Source organism: Oncorhynchus tshawytscha, linkage group LG03 (genome assembly GCF_018296145.1).
Source record: "Oncorhynchus tshawytscha isolate Ot180627B linkage group LG03, Otsh_v2.0, whole genome shotgun sequence".
Classification (NCBI taxonomy): domain Eukaryota; kingdom Metazoa; phylum Chordata; class Actinopteri; order Salmoniformes; family Salmonidae; genus Oncorhynchus; species Oncorhynchus tshawytscha.
In genome coordinates, this window is record NC_056431.1 from 18,914,727 (window position 1) to 18,936,358 (window position 21,632).

At 40.9% G+C, this 21,632-nt stretch overlaps 1 protein-coding gene across 2 annotated transcripts; it reads left to right on the plus strand.

Moving 5' to 3' along the window:
• The first annotated feature begins 322 nt into the window (after window positions 1-322).
• Window positions 323-20,994, plus strand: LOC112229294 (leucine-rich repeat and immunoglobulin-like domain-containing nogo receptor-interacting protein 1). Of its 2 annotated transcripts, none has more exons than XM_024395134.2 (3): window positions 323-596; window positions 17,483-17,599; window positions 17,706-20,994. In XM_024395134.2, the coding sequence occupies exon 3, from the start codon at window positions 17,718-17,720 to the stop codon at window positions 19,590-19,592; it is 1,875 nt and encodes a 624-aa protein (XP_024250902.2). In that variant the 5' UTR covers window positions 323-596; window positions 17,483-17,599; window positions 17,706-17,717; the 3' UTR covers window positions 19,593-20,994. The 2 variants fall into 2 exon arrangements, with proteins under 2 accessions (XP_024250902.2, XP_024250898.2); XM_024395130.2 differs by lacking the exon at window positions 323-596 and adding an exon at window positions 15,076-15,322.
• Window positions 20,995-21,632: the final 638 nt, after the last annotated feature.

Here is a 21,632-nt window from a genome sequence, read left to right on the forward strand (position 1 = left end):
AGAACTCAATCAGTCTAGTGGATAACATCACAAATCCTGTCAGAATGCTAAAATCTCAGGGATTTCGCCACCATATTCGCGCATCTATGGTAGCCTACTATGAACTCGTTCGTACACACTTGGTAGTTGCACTATGTTCTCATGGACAAGGGTTTCATTCATGTAGTTGACTGGTTCGTTGATGTACACCAATAGGCTACTTTCCTCCAGTTCGCTTGAGGTAATTCTGATATTTTTCTGTGGGATGCAATTGCGACTCGAGCAAGAGCGTCACTACCACGCAGAAGAGCACAAGCAGGGCAAGAAGGCGGGCTTTCGATAGCGTCAGAAGAGAATAAAGTAGTCGACCTAAATTATTTTCCGTAGCGTAATTATCCTACCCCAGAGGGTGGTGCAGTAGTCAGAATAAATTAATGAAGGAGGACAAATTAAATTGTGTAAGGTCTCAAGGCATATGTTTTAAAGTCTTGTAAAACATGATAAATCAACCAGCAACCGACACGAAAAGCTTAGGCGAGAAGGAACCCGAACGTTTGGAGTTGTGCGTAAAATATGGAAATGTTTTACTATCAACGTTTTATTGAAGTCATTAGCTGGTGAGTTTTCGTTAATTGTATACCATTTTCAGTGTACATTTTAAATTGTGTAACCCTAATTGATTTTGCAATTGTGTTTTTATATCAGACAGTTCATAGGCTACTGATTTACCAATCTACATTGTTGGCTACTTGTCAATAATATGAACTAAGCACCTGTGGGCAGCAATATTTTGTACAGGAGCGGACTTGTGTTGTCGCCCTTTAGCGTCGATTGATTTATGGGTCAGCCTAATTCAGACCCCATGTAATAGTTTTTATGGTCAACGTGGGCTTCTGGACAGAGACCAGCTCAAACGAGTTCTTGACATGGCTTTAGACTTTAATCCCACAATAAGTGCCAAAATGGTGACTGTGATTTCTATTTTATTCCTTTGACTCAACATTTGAACAGGTCCACAACCTAATATGGAAGGAACAAAAACACAAACGTAATATTAATATATATACAAAAATACAGTACCTGGGTTGGCTAGGCTATATTGTCAAATAAGCAAAGTCTAGACACCTTGATTTATCTTCCAATGTAAGTATGCAGAATGCAAAGTTTTTCCGGTCGTGACAATATATATATATATATTTTTTTAAAGCAATTCTGATTGAGCCTGGTAAATGTTCTTATCATTTAGAATACGTTGGATGAATCATATAAATATCCATTAAAACGTATAATTAGATAATTAGACGTTTATGATAGATTTTCAACTTCATAATTGATTTTCATCTGCAGCCTGATAAATTAAAATTTCAATTATAATTCATCAAGGGAGAGAGAAAGATACAATACTGTTATCCAGTTTGTAGATTTTTTTTGTACGTTTTTTTCCCCAGCCAGAGAGACGGCGCATATCACAGAAGAAGGAGAATATCACAACAATGAAGTGCGACTGGCAAAGCAGAGTGCCAAAGAGTACCTTTTGGTGACTGGCCAAATAGGCACTTTAATCAGGAGGTGCTTTATGCACAGGAAGTATTTCAGTATCCTTGTTAGGGGAATGATTTATCCTGACTTTTAATTATCAACCTGACCTGATCTGGGTCAAGCAAGAAAATATTTGTCATCAGTGCCTTCTTTGTTTTGCTTGGTCGTTATTACTGAAATGTAAATGGACTTGTTCTTAATTTCAAAGTTATGTGAGGCAGGGCTGTTTATACCGTCCCAACAGTCCAGGGATGAGAATATATTTCGACAGGTTGCTCAGCTGCAGCTTTTAGCTTCATCTGCAGTCCTTGATAGCAGGCTTAGTTAAAAGCATTGGGGCAAGGTCACGCGGTAACGGAGTCACACTCCCACTATAAAAACGGCCATATCTTTTTAATATGTGTCATGGAGCCATATGGGAGTCTTTAAATGCATACAATTAAGATGTATTATTTCGTTTCTGGGCAGGTGTGACTCCATCAAGCACTAATCATTTTTTGGCATTAAATATATATTTGAACAATTACTTGTTAGTATTGCACTAACTAGTATGGCACTAAAAAAATGATACACACACACACACACGCACACAATCGTTAAAGATACAATATGTAACATTTTGGGTGATCTGACAAAATTCACATAGAAGTGCAGGTTATAGAGCTATCATTCACAATGAAAGCAAGTCTAAGAAGCAGTAGATATGTTCTATATGTGTTATGTCTATGTTTCCCATTCATTAAATTTAGTTTGTGTCTTTTACTTTCGGTTTTGTATACCAGCTTCAAACAGCTGAAAATACAATATTTTTGGTTACTGAAAAGATATCTCACAGAGGTTTAGATGGTACATTAATTCTCTATACATTACTTGCTTTCTCACATAAACTAAAATAAGGCAAACTGTAAAAATTTTAGCAACCAGGAAATAGCAGAACTATTTCTGCATATTGCACCTTTAAGATCTGGCCCCAATTATCTTTTTAAATATATGCCCATTTTTGTAGTGGGAGTGTGACCCTTCTACCGCATGACCTTGCCTTTTGAACCTGGAAGAATGCACCACAGATCCTTGCACACTGTCATCCATTCTGCTCCAATTTGACTCTTACAGTCCAGGGGATTAACATCAAGGTAATTCCACTGTAAAATAATGTTGGTGAGATGATATTTCACTTTAATAGTATGCCAAACATAAAACATTGATTTCAAGGTTAAACAAACCACACTACTCGATGCACAAGGACTACTTCTATCAATTTTCACAAAACATTTTACAAAAGTACTTTTACTCGAAGAACAGTGCAGATGTAAAGTTTGGTAACAGAATGACAGTGAAATCTCCATCAGTGTTCTATGTGACCATGTTGTCCAAAAACGACTCTGAATTAAGATTCAAATATGTCTACAGGAATAATGGGGTGTCAGCAATGATATACTATATCTACAAAAGTATCTAGACACCCCTTAAAATTTGTGGATTCGGGTATTTCAGCCATACCCGTTGCTGACAGGTGTATATAATAGAGCACACAGCAATTCAATCTCCATATACAAACATTGGCAGTAGAATGGCCTTACTGAAGCGCTCAGTGACCTTCAACGTGGCACCGTCATAGGATGCCACCTTCGAAACAAGTCAGTTTGTCAAATTTCTGACCTGCTACAGCTACCCCGGTCTACTGTAAGTGCTTGTTTTGGGAAGTGGAAACATCTAGGAGCAACAACGGCTCAGCCGCAAAGTGGTAGGCCACACAAGCTCTAGGAACGGGACAACCGAGTGCTGAAGTGCGTAGCGTGTAAAAATTGCCTGTCCTCGGTTGCAAAACCCACAACCGATTTCCAAACTGCCTCTGGAAGCAAAGTTAGCACAATAACTGTTTGTCAGGAGCTTCATGAAATGTGTTTCTATGGGCGAGCAGCCACACACAAGCCTAAGATCACCATGTGCAATGCCAAGCGTTGCCTGGAGTGGTGTAAAGCTTGCCGCCATTGGAATCTGGAGCAGTGGAAACGCGTTCTCTGGAGTGATGAATCACGCTTCACCATCTGTCAGTCCGACGGATGAATCTGGGTTTGGCGGATGCCAGGTGAACTCTACCTGTCCCAATGCATAATTCTAACAGGTGGAGTTGGAATAATGGTCTGGGGCTATTTTTCATGTTTCGGGCTAGGCCCCGTAGTTCTAGTGAAGATAAATCTTAACGCTGCAGCATACAATGACATTCTAGATGATTCTGTGCTTCCAACTTTGTGGCAACAGTTTGGGGAAGGCCCTCTCCTGTTTCATCATCACAATGCCACTGTGCACAAAGCGCGGTCCGTACAGAAATGGTTTGTCGAGATCGGTATGGAAGAACTTGACTGGCCTGCACAGAGCCCTGACCTCAACCCCATCGAACACCATTGGGATGAATTGGAACACAGACTGCGAGCCAGGCCTAATCGGCCAACATCAGTGCCCAAACTCATTAATGCTCTTGTGGCTGAATGGAAGCAAGTCCCTGAAGCAGTGTTCCAACATCTAGTGGAAAGCCTTCCCAGAAGAGTGGAGGCTGTTATAGCAGCAAAGGGGGGACCAACTCCATATTAATGCCCATGATTTTGGAATGAGATGTTTGACGAGCAGGTGTCCACATACTTTTGGTCATGTAGTGTATGACACCTTGAGTTTGAAAAAAATATATACATATTTTGGTTATTGAATTACAGTGAAGTGGATTAACACACGGTAACAGAATGATGTTAACAGAATGACATCATGTGTTCTTGATCTGTACTGTAGACAGGTTAGCTGACATCTCAAAAACAATGCAAATGCTTTACTGGGGCAGAAGGCGGTGTGTTGTTGTGATTCTGGATGACCAGATAGCTAGCAGCAATGATAAGAAGCTGCCATGTGGGGAGTCGTTTCAGCTAGTTTTATGTTGTTCTTGATACCATGTCTTGTTTTAAGGTGTTTTGACTAATTTCCTGTCAATGCTAATATGGCAAAAATGTGCTAGCTAGCTAACCAACATCTGTAATGATGTATTTGAAGGACAAGTTCTCATTCTGCAAATGTATTTCTTTTCAATAAACATTGGAGCTGAAATATATACTAAAGAAAAATATAAACACAACATGCAACAATTTCAAAGAATTTAAGGATATCAGTCAATTGAAATAAATATATTAAACCCTAATCTAACATGACTGGGAATACAGATATGCATCTGTTGGTCACAGATACCTTAAAAAAAAGATAGGGGTTTGGATCAGAAAACCAGTCCGTATCTGGTGTGACCACCATTTGCCTCATGCAGAGCGACATCTCCTTCACATAGAGTTGATCAGGCTGTTGATTGTGGCCGGTTGTTCCACTCCTCTTCAATGGCTGTGCGAAGTTGCTGGCTATTGGTGGAAACTAGAACACGCTGTTGTACATGTCAATCCAGAGCATGCCACACATGCTCAATGGGTGACATGTCTGCTGAGTATGCAGGCCATGGAATAACTGTGACATTTTCAGCTTCCAGGAATTGTGCAGAGATCCTTGCGACAGTACATTATCATGCTGAAACATTAGGTGCTGTCTGCGGATGAATGGCATGACAATTGGCCTCAGGGTTGAAATTGCCACTGATAAAATGCAATCGTTTTTGTTGTCCATAGCTTATGCCTGCCCATACCATAACCCCACTCCCACCATGGGGTACTCTGTTCACAATGTTGACATCAGAAAACTGCTCGCCCACACGACGCCATACACGTTGTCTGCGGTTGTGAGGCTGGTTGGACGTACTGCCAAATTCTCAAAAATGATGTTGGAGGCGGCTTTTGGTAGAGAAATTAACATTAAATTATCTTGCAACAGCTCTGGTGGAAATTCCTGCAGTCAGCATGCCATTTGCAAAACCTGAGACATCTGTGACATTGTGTTGTGACAAAACTGCACATTTTAATGTGGCCTTTTATTGTCCCGAGCACAAGGTGCACCTGTGCTGTAGACAATGCTGTTTAATTAGCTTCATGATTTGCCACACATGTCAGGTGAATGGATTATCTTGGCAAATGAGAAACTCTCACTAACAAGGATGTAAGCAAATTTGTGCACAACATTTCAGAGAAATAAGCTTTTTGTACGTATGAAACATTTCTGGGATCTTATACTTCAAATCAAATTTTACTTGTCACATGCGCCCCGAATACAACCGGTGTAGACCTTACCGTGAAATGCTCACTTACAAGCCCTTAACCGACAATGCCGTTCAAGAATTACAGTTAATAAAAATTTTACCAAAAAATAAAAAATCTAATCAATCAAAAAGTAACATAAGAAATGTACATAACAATAACGAGGCTATATACAGGGGGTACAAAGTCAATGTGTGTGGGGTACAGGTTAGTCCAGGTAATTTGTAAAGTGACTATGCATAGATAATAAACAGTGAGTAGCAGCAGTGTATAAACAATGTCAACTTGTGAAACATGGGACCAACACTTTACACGTTGCATTGATATTTTTGTTCGGTGTAGTTTACATGCTCTCAACAATCTAAGCCAACCCCCGTCTGTTTTGCCCCATAGTTGTGCACGTGCCAGTTTTGATTCTAAACAACCAACCATTCTATACAGAATTGCATAATTATGGATGATGTTTACTGAATACGTACGCAAAGGTAGAACATTTTTGTTATTCTACACTGGATATTATTACCCCCAGTTGGTAAGGGTAGGCAACAACAAGTCTGCCACGCTGATCCTCAACACTGGGGCCCCCCATGGGTGTGTACTTAGACCCCTCCTGTACTCCCTGTTCACCCACAACTGCATGGCCAAACACGACTCCAACACCATCATTAAGTTTGCTGATGACACAACAGTAGTAGGCCTGATCACCGACAACAATGAGACAGCCTATAGGGAGGAGGTCAGAGAACTGGCAGTGTGGTACCAGGACAACAACCTCTCCCTCAATGTGAGAAAGACAAAGGAGCTAATCGTGGACTACAGGAAAAGGCGGGCCGAACAGGCCCCCATTAACATCGATGGGGCTGTAGTGGAGAAGGTTGAGAGTTTGAAGTTCCTTGGTGTCCACATCACCAACGAACCATCATAGTCCAAACACACCAAGACAGTCGTGAAGAGGGCACGACAACACATTTTCCCCCTCAGGAAACTGAAAAGATTTGGCATGGGTCCCCAGATCCTCAAAAAGTTCTACAGCTGCACCATCGAGAGCATCCTGACCGGTTGCATCACTGCCTGGTATGGCAACTGTTCGGCATCTGACCGTAAGGCGCTACAGAGGGTAGTGCGTACGGCCCAGCACATCACTGGGGCCAAGCTTCCTGCCATCCAGGAGCTATATAATAGGCGGTGTCAGAGGAAAGCCCAAACAATTGTCAGAGACTCCAGTCACCCAAGTCATAGACTATTTTCTCTGCTATGGTAAGCGGTACCGGAGTGCCAAGTCTAGGACCAAAAGGCTCCTTAACAGCTTCTACCCCCAAGCCACAAGACAGCTGGACAATTAATCAAATGGCCACCAGACTATTTACATTGACACCCCCCTCCATTTGTTTTGTACACAGCTGCAACTCGCTGTTTATTATCTATGCATAGTCACTTCACCCCTACCTACATGTACAAATTACCTCGACCAACCTGTACCCCCACACATTGACTCAGTACCGGTACCCCCTGTATGTGGCCTCGTTATTGTTATTTTTTTGTTACTTAATTATTATTTTTTTACTTAAGTTTATTTTGTAAATATTTTCTTAACTCTTCTTGAACTGCGCTGTTGGTTAAAACTTCTTTGGGCTGCAATCCCGTTAACAGGGTCGATATGACAACAGCCAGTGAAAATGCAGGGCACCAAATTCAAAACAACAAATCTCATAATGAAAATTCCTCAAACATACCTTATATCTTATACCGTTTTTAAAGGTAATCTTGTTGTTAATCCCACCACAGTGTCCGATTTCAAATAGGCTTTACAGCGAAAGCATCACAAATGATTCTGTTAGGTCACCACCAAGCCAAAGAAAAACTCAGCCATTTTTCCAGACAAAGAGAGGAGTCACAAAAAGCACAAATAGAGGGAAAATTAATCACTAACCTTTGATGATCTTCATCAGATGACACTCATAGGACTTCATGTTACACAATACATGTATGTTTTGTTTGATAAAGTTTATATTTATATAAACAAAATCTGAGTTTACATTGGCGCGTTACGTTCACTAGTTCCAAAAACATCTGGTGATATTGCAGAGAGCCACATCATTTGACAGAAATACTCATTATAAATGTCGATGAAAATTCAAGTGTTAGACATGGATATACACCTCTCCTTAATACAACCGCTGTGTCAGATTTTTAAAAAAAACTTTATGGAAAAAGCAAACCATACAATAATCTGAGACGGTGCTCAGAAAACATAACATTTTTCCCCCATGTTGGAGTCAACATAAATCAGAAATTACATTATAAATATTCCCTTACCTTTGATGATCTTCATCAGGATGCACTCCCAGGAATTGCAGTTCCAGAATAAATGCTTGATTTGTTCGATAATGTCCATTATTTATATCCAAGTAGCTACTTTTGTTAGGGCGTTAGGTACACACATCCAAACGCTCGTGCAGGTCAGGCATAACATCGGACAAAAACTTCAAAAAGTTATATTACAGGTCGTTGAAACATTTCAAACTAAGTATAGAATCAATCTTTAGGATGTTTCTATCATAAATCTTCACTAATGTTCCAACCGGAGAATTGCTTTGTGTGTAGAGAATCCATGGAACGCAGGTCGCTAATCATGTGAAATGCGTGTGACCAGGAAATGGCTCTCTGCCAATAACCTGACTCATTCAGCTCTTATTCAGCCCCACATCACAGTGGAAACCTCATTCAAGTTTCTAAAGACAGTTGACATCTAGTGGAAGCCCTAGGAAGTGCAACGTCATCCATATCCCACTGTGAATTCAATAGGGGATGGGTTGAAAATCGACCAACCTAAGATTTGTCACTTCCTGTTTGGATTTCTTCTCAGGTTTTTGCCTGCCATATGAGTTCTGTTATACACTCAGACATCATTCAAACAGTTTTAGAAACTTCAGAGTGTTTTCTATCCAATATTAATAATAATATGCATATATTAGCAACTGGGACTGAGGAGCAGGCCGTTTACTCTGGGCACCTCTGGGCACCTTTCATCCAAGCTACTCAATACTGCCCCCGCCGCCATAAGAAGTTTTAAGGGCTTATAAGTAAGCATTTCACGGTAAGGTCTACACTTGTTGTATTCGGCGCATGTGACAAATAAAGTTTGATTTGATTCCAAATTTGTGTGTGTGTGTGTGTGATTTCAGTGCTATCGATAAACAACTCTTGCATTCTCGCCAGTCAATGCATCCATATGACCCATCAAATATTTGGCCTTCCCAGCTAGCACATTTGGTTCCTTGGAAGTTGTGGGAACTACTGTTTTTGGTTTCACATTGGTTGTTGGAATGAAGCCATGTGTTTCCTGACTGGTAAAACATAACTTAAATGTTGTTTGTTTTTATGTTCTGCTAACAGAAGTTAACATTTCGGCTGTTCTAAGAACATTTATTTTACAATAGATTACAGGTAGATTCTCAGAATGTTTTACTCTGGTACCTTGAAAGCTTTCCTGGGTGGTTTTACTGAAGCTCTGTGAACGGAGATTATAGTTAATTTGGAGGTTCTTTAATAACTTCTTTAAAACTTTCACAGAATTGTTCAATAAGACTTTTAATAAACTGCTATCTTATTTTAGGTTACGTTTTTGAACTCCAGGCACAGATTGAACGCATTGAACCTATAATCTTCTGTTGTTTTCCATGGAATTAGTCCACTGCGCCACCAGGATGGAGGTAGCATTACATGTTTGTTTATGCACACAAAACTGTTCATTTTAGTCTATTCAAACAGATCCCATTTCAAAGGAAACAAGCACTTCTTAAGATGCGCTCATTAAGATCTGGCCAATAAGTTGGCACAGCCAATACACCTGAACACACTTAAAGAGAGAGGATATAGATCATTTTGTTGATGCTGAGAATGGAATGTATATGTTTTTAAATAACATTCTTAGAACATTCTCTAACGTTACTAATGTTTTCTTGTGGTTTTTATGGAAAGAACCATTTGAAAACATTCACAATGGACAACCACACTCTCATCAAACTCTAAGAAACATATGGTTCTCAGAACATTATGTGCTAGCTGGGTTTGTACCCACAATGCATCACTATTGACCAGACCAAATCTGCACCAATCATAGACATTTATGTTTCAAGTTTGGACATCACAGTACAGCACAGTGCAGCACATATTAGAATAAAGTACAGTATAGTACAGTACAATAGAGTAAATTATACTGTACTCTACTCTAGTGTGCTCTACTGTACTAAACTCTACTGTATTGTACTGACCTCTACTTTTCTGTACTGTGCTGCACTGTGCTGTCCAAACTTGTGAAACAGACATCTATGATTGGTTCAGATTTGGGCTGACCAAATTTCAACTGCTTTTCAACATCCATGGACGTCCGGTGTCGCTCAGTGCTCAGTGTGGGGGGGGGGTTGGTTACACCAAATGGAAAGAGAGGGGGCACATGGGTAGATGTCAGTAAGAGGTGGTTTATCTAGATTGTATTCTAACTCTTGCTTTGACCACCACTTGACAGAAAGAAAACAGTTGTGAGCTGAACATAACAGTATGCCAGTGGAAGGGAGGACAGTAGCAGGTGACCCAACTGTGGTTTCTGACTACTATGAATTTCCATTGTAGCCATTCAGTTGCAGTCAGTCTGTCACAGATTTTTTTGGTTATTCTTTTAACGATTTGTTAACAGAATAATGCGTTTTAATCACTTAATAAATTATGAACCAAATTGTTATTAGTTGGTCTACCTTTACTTGTTATGGGAACTTTCATAATCCTCCCTCATGAGGGAGAGAAATTAGGAAATATCTTTAAAGATATGTGGGTTTTTGGTAACTGAATGATACTAGGCAATATTTCTTAAACTTAGAGAAGGCAAATTGTTATTTTTTTTAAATGTATTTCTAATACCTTTTAAGACTTTTTCTGCTAGATGTTTTCTAAGACCCCTTTTCCATCTGTTTGACCAGAAATCAAAGCCTTTGTTTATTCCTAATTTCTAGCATGGACAATGGTGGACAATTTATTTCCCCCCAGAAATATTGACTCTCGTAGGTTTCATTTCACACCAAATTTGATGTGCTCCTATGAACTTCACATGTGAATGCTCATAGGGCTTTTTACATGGAACTGCCCATCACTAGTATTGGAGAGTTGGTTTAAAAACCTGTTTATGGAGGATAATGCATTCTGTTCACACCAACTCTGTGCTGGGTTGACAATTTCAAAGGATTGTTTCTGTCATTCTCTTTTTTATGCCATTTCAGTAGCCTCAAACAAGACCCATTTGGAAGGATTGTGCATAAACATTATGCATACATAATAAAAGTCACAATATGAAGATTTAAATGGCAATACCCTTGGGCTCATGTGAAACCAACAAATTACTTGGTTATTGCAGTGGTTATGAGAGACTGTGCTAAAGGACTAGGACTAATGTATATGCATGTTTTCCTTCTACCTTTTAATTTGATTAAGTTGCTGTAGTGTGTCTGCATATCAGAGGACTTATTAAACTAATCAATGATGTAAACACAACATCACAGCACTATAGCAAAACCTCATTGTTCATTTCCCATCCAATCTATTTCAGCAAAATGAAGCATGGTTGAAAAACCTGCATACTTACTCTGAGGTCACAAGGAAATGGACACGGTGTCTCTTTGCCTTTCTTTGATGATGTATTCTTTCAGACTCAACCGCTGTTATCACATTTATTGGATGAGATAACAGCCCCAGTATGTGCCGTACCCAGAGAGGACAGTATGTGCATTTCATTAGCGTTCCACATGATTGGACCAACGCTATAGCTTCAGCACCACCATAGCAGTTTACCTTTATTGGAATCAAGTTAGGATTGTGGCTGGCTCTGATCAGATTAGCAAGCAGCCCGTAAGTGTGCCAAACGGGAAAAGCTCTACCTGTCCAGTGGTGTGTGGAGGATTATGTAGTGTAGTTGCTTTTCTGTAAAAAACAAACTGTTGTGGCTCTCTTTCAAGAGGTTGATCTCTTTGTCCTCTCAAAGCTGTTTTGGAATAGTGAAAGCAGAGAGGGTATGCTGAAAATGGAAGGACTTTCTAATGAAAGTGTAGCCTAAAGGAGACCTTATAACAGGCCCAATGTAACCCAAGAATGGTACAATTGGCCGCTGTTATATATTCTTGGTATACTCCCCATAGGCGGAAAGTTTCCTGACTGCTGAAGTCCACCTTCAGAAGAATCAAGTACCTTTTTTTAAAGCGTGCTTGCTGGAATCCTTGTTTACCATCCATCTCCTCCTGTCAGACATGGTTCTTTCTCTCATTGTACCTCGTTGGATTCAATCTGGCAATGCTATTAACTAAAACGACCTCATTCGGCATGTCACATCAGTGCTGCACTGAAACCAATTATCTTTTCTCATTTATTTGTGCTATTATTAATTTTGCAGACAGTGCACTTTGTGCGAGCAGTGACTTAACTGACTGCCTTGATAAAGAATTATAATATAGTGCACCCTGCAACACGACAGAACACTGTCTCTGGAACCAGATTGATTTGAGTGGGCTGTCATAGTGACCCACTTCTGCCTCTGCCTGTGTGAAAGAGTGAGCGTGTAAATACAAACATATAAGTTGCAAATACACACAAAAGGCATTTGTATAAAACACATTAAATCAGAGCGCACACAGTGTCACACGCAGTTAATATAATCATATTTGTCACACACAAAAGGCTTACAGCCAGACAAACATACAGTGTCACACAGTTAATATAATCATATTTGTCACAGTTGCAAGCTTACAGCCAGACAAACATACTCTTCTTTATGGCTTCCCTATATGCTTAGTGTAATGCAATTACACAATCTATCTAACGTAGGTCTACACACACACACACACACACACACTGCAATATTATTGAGGTATACGTTGTCTTTACAAAATGTTTTCAAGTGATTGAATCAGAAATGGCTTGCTTGACTTGAGGTTGTTTACGAGCCCTTTCTCCTTTCCCTGGCAGACCCAATGTCAAAAATAAATCTGGCATTCTGAAGAGCACTGCTATTCTCTCCCCCTCAGCCTAGCAGCTGTTCTGCTCACAAACCTTTGAATACACGCTTGTAGAACTTTGGTGCATATCACAGAGGCTGGTACACAGGGGCAGGTGCCAGGAGCAATAAACAATGTCTTTCTAGCACATAAAAACATACAGATATACACACTGAGACACTTTCAACAGAGTGGATGCACACACCCGGGGCCCCCTGGTCCGTGCTGTTGTTTCATTTCAGCCATCTTAATTGGTCTAAGAATAGCACTTATACAAGTGTCAAAGTGCAGCCTGGCTTACAGTGTGCATTCTATTTCTAACCCCATGATGATTTGGAGAGTGACCAATGTGGGGAGGGGAGGAAAAGTCTGTCTGTTCTGAGGACTGACTTCAATACAATGAATGAACACAAGACTGTTCTCGTGGGCCCATCCAAAGCGGCCCCCAGCTAGACATCATGCACCGGTTCAATTGGGTCTTCTTGCCCATAATCTCTAAGTGTCCCTGCCAATACTGATCGGGAAAGATATGTCTTGAGGTAGGAAAGACCAAAGGCTTTGGGAAATACTAGTCAGGTTGCAGAGCAGATACCACTTCAAAACAATGAATCACATTAAAAAACAAATCAAACTTAGTTTGAGGTTGTTGTTTTGCTCTGTGTCTGCTGTGGGTCATGTCAAAATGAGAAGGAGGCTCATGAGCCACAGTTTTGGTTACCTAAAGTAATTCCATGGAGTCAGTAATGGGGATTCTGTAGCTAGGCACGCACTGCAAGGTCACTGTTTTGACACTCAGAATGTTCTGACATCTGTCCACAGTTTGATGTAACACGATGACAGCTGAGCGGACTTGATGAGTTTTATGTGATGGTGGGGGAGAGCTGAGTGGCAAAGTCCAAATGTTTGAAAGAATTAAGCAACAGTGGGATCCAACCCAAACACCAAACATGGTTTGTGGATCTGCCATGGGATTGTCTGAGTGGATGTTACATCAGGTTGGCTTTGATATTGTTTGCATTTGGCGTTGTGGTTGTCTGTTAGATAAGAGCTGGCCGCTGCACAGGTTTGGACGGGTGGGTTTTGGTGTTATGCAAAAGTTTTACATATCGGCCAGTCAGGCATTTTGCCATCAACTGTCCAGTTAAAAACAATAAGAAATCGAATACCCACCCAGGACAGACTTCATTCAACACCTTCCTCAACAACTATTTCAATTGGAACAATACTTGAAATAGTATTCTATTTTTACCCGTAAGAATGTACTTAGCATAAATGCAAAGGAATATGATACCGTGTGACTGTGGAATCCAAAGTGGGTGAAGTCTACGTTCCTGACCCAGGGTCTGGTCACTTTGTGACCCCTAGGTCAGGACCATTGGCTGCAATCTAGCTTCATGGTGCATGCATGGACATACAGTACCAGTCAAAAGTTCGGACACACCTACTCATTCAAGGGTTTTTCTTTATTTTTTAAAACTATTTTCTGCTTTGTAGAATAATAGTGAAGACATCAAAACTATGAAATAACACACATGGAATCATGTAATAACCAAAAAAGTGTTATATAAAAAAATATATTGATTTGTTTATTTGAGATTCTTGATGACATCTTTTGCACACTCTTGGCATTCTCTCAACCAGCTTCACCTGGAATGCTTTTCCAACAGACTTGAAGGAGTTCCCAGATATGCTGAGCACTTGTTGGCTGTTTTTCCTTCACTCTGTGGTTTTTGCGACTGCACTTGAAGAAACTTTCAAAGTTCTTGAAATTTTCCGGATTGACTGACCTTCATGTCTTAAAGTAATGATGGACTGTCATTTCTCTTTACTTATTTGAGCTGTTCTTGCCATAATATGGACTTAGTCCTATTTGGTAAAAGACCATCTTCTGTATAGCACCCCTACCTTGTCACAACACAACTGATTGGCTCAAATGAATTAAAAAGGTGACTACCTCATGAAGCTGGTTAAAATAATGCCAAGAATGTGCAAAGTTGTTATCAAGGCAAAATCAAGGCAAAGAGTGGCTACTTTGAAGAATCTCAAATAGAAAATATATTTACATTTTGTTGGTTACTGCATGAATCCATATGTGTTATTTCATAGTTTAATGTATTCACTATTATTCTACAATGTAGAAAATAGTAAAAATAAACTAACTCTTGAAGGAGTAAGTGTCCAAACTTTTGATAGGTACTGTAGAGCAGGAGGAATTCTATAACACTGTGGCTGGAGGCTCAACCTCTGACAGCCCTGCCTCATTTGGACCACCTAGCTTCTTGCCATGATGTCATGCACCTGCCAGTCTCTGTCTCTCACAAGTCCACACTGAGGGATCAACACGGTTCATTTATGTTAGCTTGCACTATGGTGTTAGAATGGCTCAAGCAGTTCCAAGCGTCTGAGCTCAAGTGGATGGGTTGAGTCAGCCCTTCTAGTCGCTATAAGACCGTTTTCGGGAATAGCAGGGATGAGACAAGCCCCTCTGGGACTGATTTCAAGTTGGCCGGTCAGTGAGAAGGCTGTGTCGAGAAAGGACAGAGTGAGAAAGTGTCTCTATGATGTTGGACTGAGAGACCGCAGCTCCCGCAGGTTTGACTGAGCTCAGCACTGTATATTTATAATATTGATGTATTAGACATCATATGCATATTCATTTGATATATTGGATTGTAGATTTTGTAGTATTTTATATATTTTAGAAAGGGCATGAACAAAGAAATATGGTAACGGTAAATAATTGCAAGCTATATTGTACCCATATTTACTTGTATTTTGGTTTTAAGCAGTAGTTAAATCACAGCAATGGATCGGTTCATAGTCCTCCTTCATAAGTCTTGATGTGCCTGACAACACTTTGTCAGTTAGTGAATGTTTTCTTCAGTTGGATCTTGGGGCCAATTTTTCAAATGCAAACTGATTGGATTCATTTACAAGATTATCAGCAAAAACATGATTATGTCATCACATTGTGCCAGTTGGGGGAAATATATGTAGGCTATCACTTTTTACTTTTGTTTATTCAGGTTTTAACTTTTGATCAGTGGTGGAAAAAGTAAAGATACCTTAATAGAAAATGACTCAAGTAAAAGTAAAAGGCACACAGTAAATTTCTACTTGAGTAAAAGTCTAAAAGTATTTGGTTGAAAATATACTGAAGTATCAAAAGTAAAAGTATAAATTCCTTATATTAAGCAAACCAAATTGCACAATTTTCTTGTTTTTAAAATTTACAGATAGCCAGGGGCACACTCCAATATTCAGACATCATTTACAAATGAAGCATGTGTCTTTAATGAGTCTGCCAGATCAAAGGCAGGGATGACCAGGGATGTTCTGTGCATGAATTGGAGAATTTTCCTGTCCTGCTAAGCATTCAAAATGTAACAAGTACTTTTGGGTGTCAAGGAGTACAATATTTTGATGTATAAGTAGTCGAAAATATAAATAGTAAAGTACAGATACCCCCAAAAATGACTTAAGTAGCACCTTAAAGTATTTTTACATAAGTACTTTATGCCACTGCTTTTAACGTTGTCGATTTAGATTTAGCCTTTTGGTGTTTGAGGGCTAGATCTAAATGCAGTTGCAGTTACAACTAATGTTTTTGGCATTTGTGTCGGTATAAGAGTTAGTGCTTTAGTCAGTGCTTTAGTCATCATCAGGATTAAAACTTTTAAAAGCATTCCCAAAATCTGATTTGCACCATAGTTGAATCACAAATGTTGCTGAAATGTATGTCATATTATATTTTATATATTTGTACTTAAAAGGACAGTTTGAGATTTTGGCATTTAAGCCTTTTAGTTCTACTTACCCAGAGTCAAATGAAAAAATGTATGTGTCTGTGTGCAGTTTAAAGGAAGTCAAAGGTAGTTTCTGGAGCTATTGCTTACTAGCGTTAGTGCAATGACTGGAAGTCTACAGTAGCTGCTAGCATTGTATCCATGAGTTCAACTGTGTTGAACTATCCCTTTTAATACAGTGTAGTTGAAAATGTTCCCTAATTTCTTGTCCTGCTTAATTAATTGAAAAGGAGCCTGCACAGTACGACAAAACCATTTTGTTTCTTGGGGTATGTACGATGTGCCCCTATGGGAATGTTAGACTATTCCCTACTCGACCTTCTCAACTTGGTCCTGTATAGCCTACGTGCGCACATCTGCCTTCGCATGTCACGTGTCACTGGCCCTGACCACAGATAGCCTGCCTAATCCAGATGTCTGGCCAGGGGGCACAGCACCCATCTGAACTGGCCTTCATCAGGGTTTTTAGAATCAGTGAGCATAGGTCTGGATGCACTAATGAGGATTTGTTTTTGTGCAGATCAAGATGGGGCACGGTCATGGGCGTGTGTTTCATTACCGTATCACTACCTTTTAGCCTGCAGCTTAGACTGAGGATATAAGTTGCAGAGTAAAAGTGGTAAACAATGTATTATTTGGTAATCAATTAGTAGAGATGTTATCTGTGTTAAACAGAGATGTAGGTCGATAGTAATTAGGACATCTGCTCTGAATAGTACCTTAATTATGCTCTGACGTTGATAATGTGGATATTTTAATATTTTTTTTTGTCTTGATTCCACTCTCAAATTCACCACTTTTGTTTTAGGTTTATCTCAAAATGTTGAAAACTCATGCTTTGTCCATAAATATAGCATTTACAATCCATGATTTACAAATGCTACAAAGAATCCTTGCTTTTGTTTTTTGGGGGGGAGATTAATTCCTGTCTCTTTTGTCTCTCTAGGCCACTTGCAAGGACATGTTTTACACAGAACATCATCTCTTATAGAAGACTTAACTCAAGTCTGATCCCAACTTGACCACCACTGGTTATGAAAACCTGCATCCTCACAGTAAATCGGTAAGTTCCTTAACAAATACTAAAATATATTCAGACCTTTGTTTTCTTCTGTTATGGCATTGTGAGTTAGCATGACTGCTCATAACCTTTTTGTTTCTATTTTTAGGCAGGAGGCAAGATGTTTGTGGAGTCTGTTGTCAGATGGGGGGCATGGAGCATCTTGCTCCAGTGTGGATTATTGGGCGTGTCAGCAGGGGACTTCCCCTGGCCTTGCCCTGCCAGGTGTGTGTGTCGGCTTGAGACTTTAGAAGTTAACTGCTCTGACAAACAGCTGACTTCTGTGTCTGAGGGCTTCGCTAGTGGCACCCAGCGCATCAACTTATCTCGTAACAAGCTGAAGACGCTGGGTCGTCGCCAGTTCTTTGGCATGACCCAGCTAGAGGATCTGGACATTAGTGACAATGTCATTGCCATGATTGAAGTGGAGGCTTTCCAGGGCCTGCAGAACCTCAAGACCCTGTGCATTAGGAGCAATCGCCTCAAGATCATCTCTGTGGGGGTCTTCTCCGGACTGCCCAGCCTGCGCTTCCTGGACCTGAGTGAGAACGAGATCCTGGTCTTTCTGGACTTTACTTTCCGTGAGTTGGTGAGCCTTCACCAGCTGGAGGCTGGGGAGAATGACCTGGTGTTCATCTCCCAGCGGGCCTTTACCGGCCTGCAGAACCTGCAGGAGCTCAATCTGGACCGCAGCAACCTGACCTCCATCCCCACCGAGGCACTATCCCAGCTCCAGAGCCTGACTCGGCTGCGCATGATCCGCCTCACCATCTCGGCGCTGCCCAACAATGCCTTCCGCCGCCTGCATCGGCTGCGTAGCCTCGTCATCTCCCACTGGCCCTTGCTGGACAAGCTGGCCAGCAACAGCCTGATTGGCCTCAACCTCACCTCGCTGGTCATCAGCAGCTGCAATCTCAGTACTGTCCCATACCAGGCACTGCGCCACCTGGTCTACCTGGGCTACCTGGACCTGTCCTACAACCCCATCACAGCCATCCAGGGTAACCTGCTGGGGGACCTGTTGCGGCTGCAGGAACTGCACCTGGCTGGGGGCAACCTGCTCCGCATCGAGCCAGGGGCCTTCAGGGGGCTGGCATACTTCCGTCTGCTCAACGTGACATCCAACCAGCTCAGCACACTGGAGGACAGTGCCTTCCACTCGGTGGGGAATCTGCAGGTCCTGCGGCTGGATGGGAACCCCCTGGCCTGTGACTGCCGACTACTCTGGGTGGTCCGCCGGCGACAGCGCCTGAACTTTGACGGTCGCCAACCCACCTGCTCCACCCCGGACATGGTGCGAGAGCGGGAATTCCGGGACTTCTCAGAGAAAGAGCTCCCGAGACTGTTCACCTGCCGGCAGGCCCGCATTGTAGACCGCAGGTCCCAGGAGGTCAGGGTGGAGGAGGGCACTACGGTGCTCTTCTCCTGCAAGGCAGATGGTGACCCAATGCCCTCCTTTACCTGGTTGTCAGCCCAGCGGATTCCGCTCTCCACTACGGGGCGCATCAGGGTGTTGTCCAATGGGACTCTAGAAGTACGCTATGCCCAGGTTCAGGACAGCGGCACATACCAGTGCACGGCGGGCAACGCAGCTGGCAACGACAGCCTGTACGTCAGCCTCTATGTGAAGGGTTTCCCACGTAACCGCACCATGCCATTTTTCACCGACGAAGGCTGGATAGAGTCCTCACACGCCCCTACTGCCAACTCCTCTGCCCAGGTGGCCAACCAGTACCCGTTTGATGCCAAGACACTGATCATCGCCACCACCATGGGCTTCCTGTCCTTCCTCAGCTCAGTGGCTATCTGCTTCGTCTTCATGTTCTTCTGGAGCCAGAGCAAGGGGCAAATCAAACACACAGCCACCATCGACTATGTGCCCCGTACCTCAATGGGGGTAGGAGGAGGAGGAGGGGGGAGGGGGTGGAGGGGATGCTGGCAAGTTTACCATGAAGCTTATCTAAGGTTATGTGGGAGAGAACTTGGGACACATTGACTGTGTCACCCCATGAGGGTGAAGGCTCTACAAGGACACATGGCCACGGTCTGCCTTCAGAAAGCTAGATCCTCAGTGCACCCTTAACATACAGAAATTATACATATCTGATGACTTATCATCCTAAATATCTTGGAGAAGAAAATAATGAACAGTGGTTGTCTAGAAGCCGGTTTATTTAAACTATGTTGTTGTTTAAAAAAAAAAAATGGTGTCATTTTCTTTATTCAAGTATTTATTAAACATTACAATTACAGTGCTACAAAACAAATTTGCCGTTACTACATGATGATATGAAATATTATACATGTTCATGTGTATAAGGAATGCTCTTAAAGGGTCAAGGTTCGTTTCACTCATATCAGGTGTGCTTGGTGGATCTGATATACAGATATATAGTAAGTGTGGATATCATGTGTCAACTTGCCAATACAGGTCAACCAAGCATTGCCCTCTGACCTGAGGATAACTATTTAAGCTTATCCACAGAGGATCCATTCAGAGACTGCATACTCACCATTTGCTTAAGGCTCTATGAAACTATAATAATATGCAAACACATGACTGTAGTTATATAGTTATAATAGATGTATAGAATATTGTACTAGGCTATATTCAAATACTGTAGATAAATCAGTTTCACTGTACAGTAACATTTCATGGCTCACTTTTTGACTAGCCTCTAGTTTACGAAAATTCATGTTGTTTTGGGGACAGGAGTATTATTTAGCTATCAGAATATGACAGTGTCCAGCGGGTGATGAAATTATAATCTGTACATAAGAATGTATCCAATTCCATGTCATATTATAAGCAATCTTTTAAGCTTTAAATCCTATTTCCATTTGATTTTTTATAACAAAGTAAGATAGTTCGCACACATCAAATATAGAGAATTCAAGATAATTTTTTGCAAGTTGTTTTCTTTTTATATCAGCGGAATTTCATACTGTATAATTTGGTAAGATGTTGCAGTCAGCAACAATGCTTCAATGATAATATAACTGTATAACATTCATGTAACCTCTCGCAGTTTATTTTTCATGAATGTTTATCGATCACAGGGTATTGAAAATATGTGCCTGAGTAATCTTACTCGCCATTAAAGAAACAATGATAAACTGTAATGGCGAACAGTACCTTGTGAAATTCAATGTCAAATGTAGGTCGTGGACATTTCCATGCTCTAGGTTTCTTTATGGCTGTATCTAGTCCTGTGGATTAGTGTCACTCAAATATGCCACTCTTCTTTCATGTACACTTGTTGTGTAGGTACACACAAACCAAAATTCCAAAACAATGTAAATGATGTACACATCTATAGTTAAGTCTGTTTTGCTATCTTATTTGTAAAATATAATCTTTTTGCATTTTGAAATGATTAAAAACCTCCTTTAACCTGCCTCATTGCCTTGGATTGATTCAGCAATATCCCATAGCCTTTTATGAAATGACAAAAAAAACTATTCAGTCTGCCACAACATACAAATCTCAGTGGATCTGAGTTGTGCTCTATTTTAAATGACTATACAGTACATTGTTAAAGAATTGCTATGAGAGAGACATCCTTCACTGCATAAGACACAGTACGTTGATAATCTCAATGTTTTGGCTCAGTTGTCAGACCCATTTCAATCGATTAGAGCAGAGAAAAACAGATTTGTTTCATTGCCTCAGCACAAACGCAGATGGTTATTTGATAGAGCTATGTTTGTTTGTTACACTTCCTTGTTGGTCTTAATTTTCTGACGGAAAGGAGGAAATAGTAAATTAGGGTTTTGCTGTATATTGTCTCATTAGTTCAGTTGAAGGTGACCGCATGAAGGTCAACCTCAGGATCCACTGACAATTTCCCGTCCAGACGGATTTGAAGCCCACCAGCTCTAAGTGGATTCGGTGGAGAGCAAATCATTTTCTCTCTCTTGCCCTTGCCCAGAATAATCCAGAAAAAAATGATAATCACGTGCATGAGCAGAGATTTAAACCCTTTTGGATTACCTCTGCATGTCTCAATCTGTTATATAGGTCTGTCTGGTGGCT

Excerpts from the sequence above, each read along its gene's own strand:
- LOC112229294 (XM_024395134.2), top strand. The coding sequence starts at position 17,718 with ATGTTTGTGGAGTCTGTTGTCAGATGGGGGGCATGGAGCATCTTGCTC.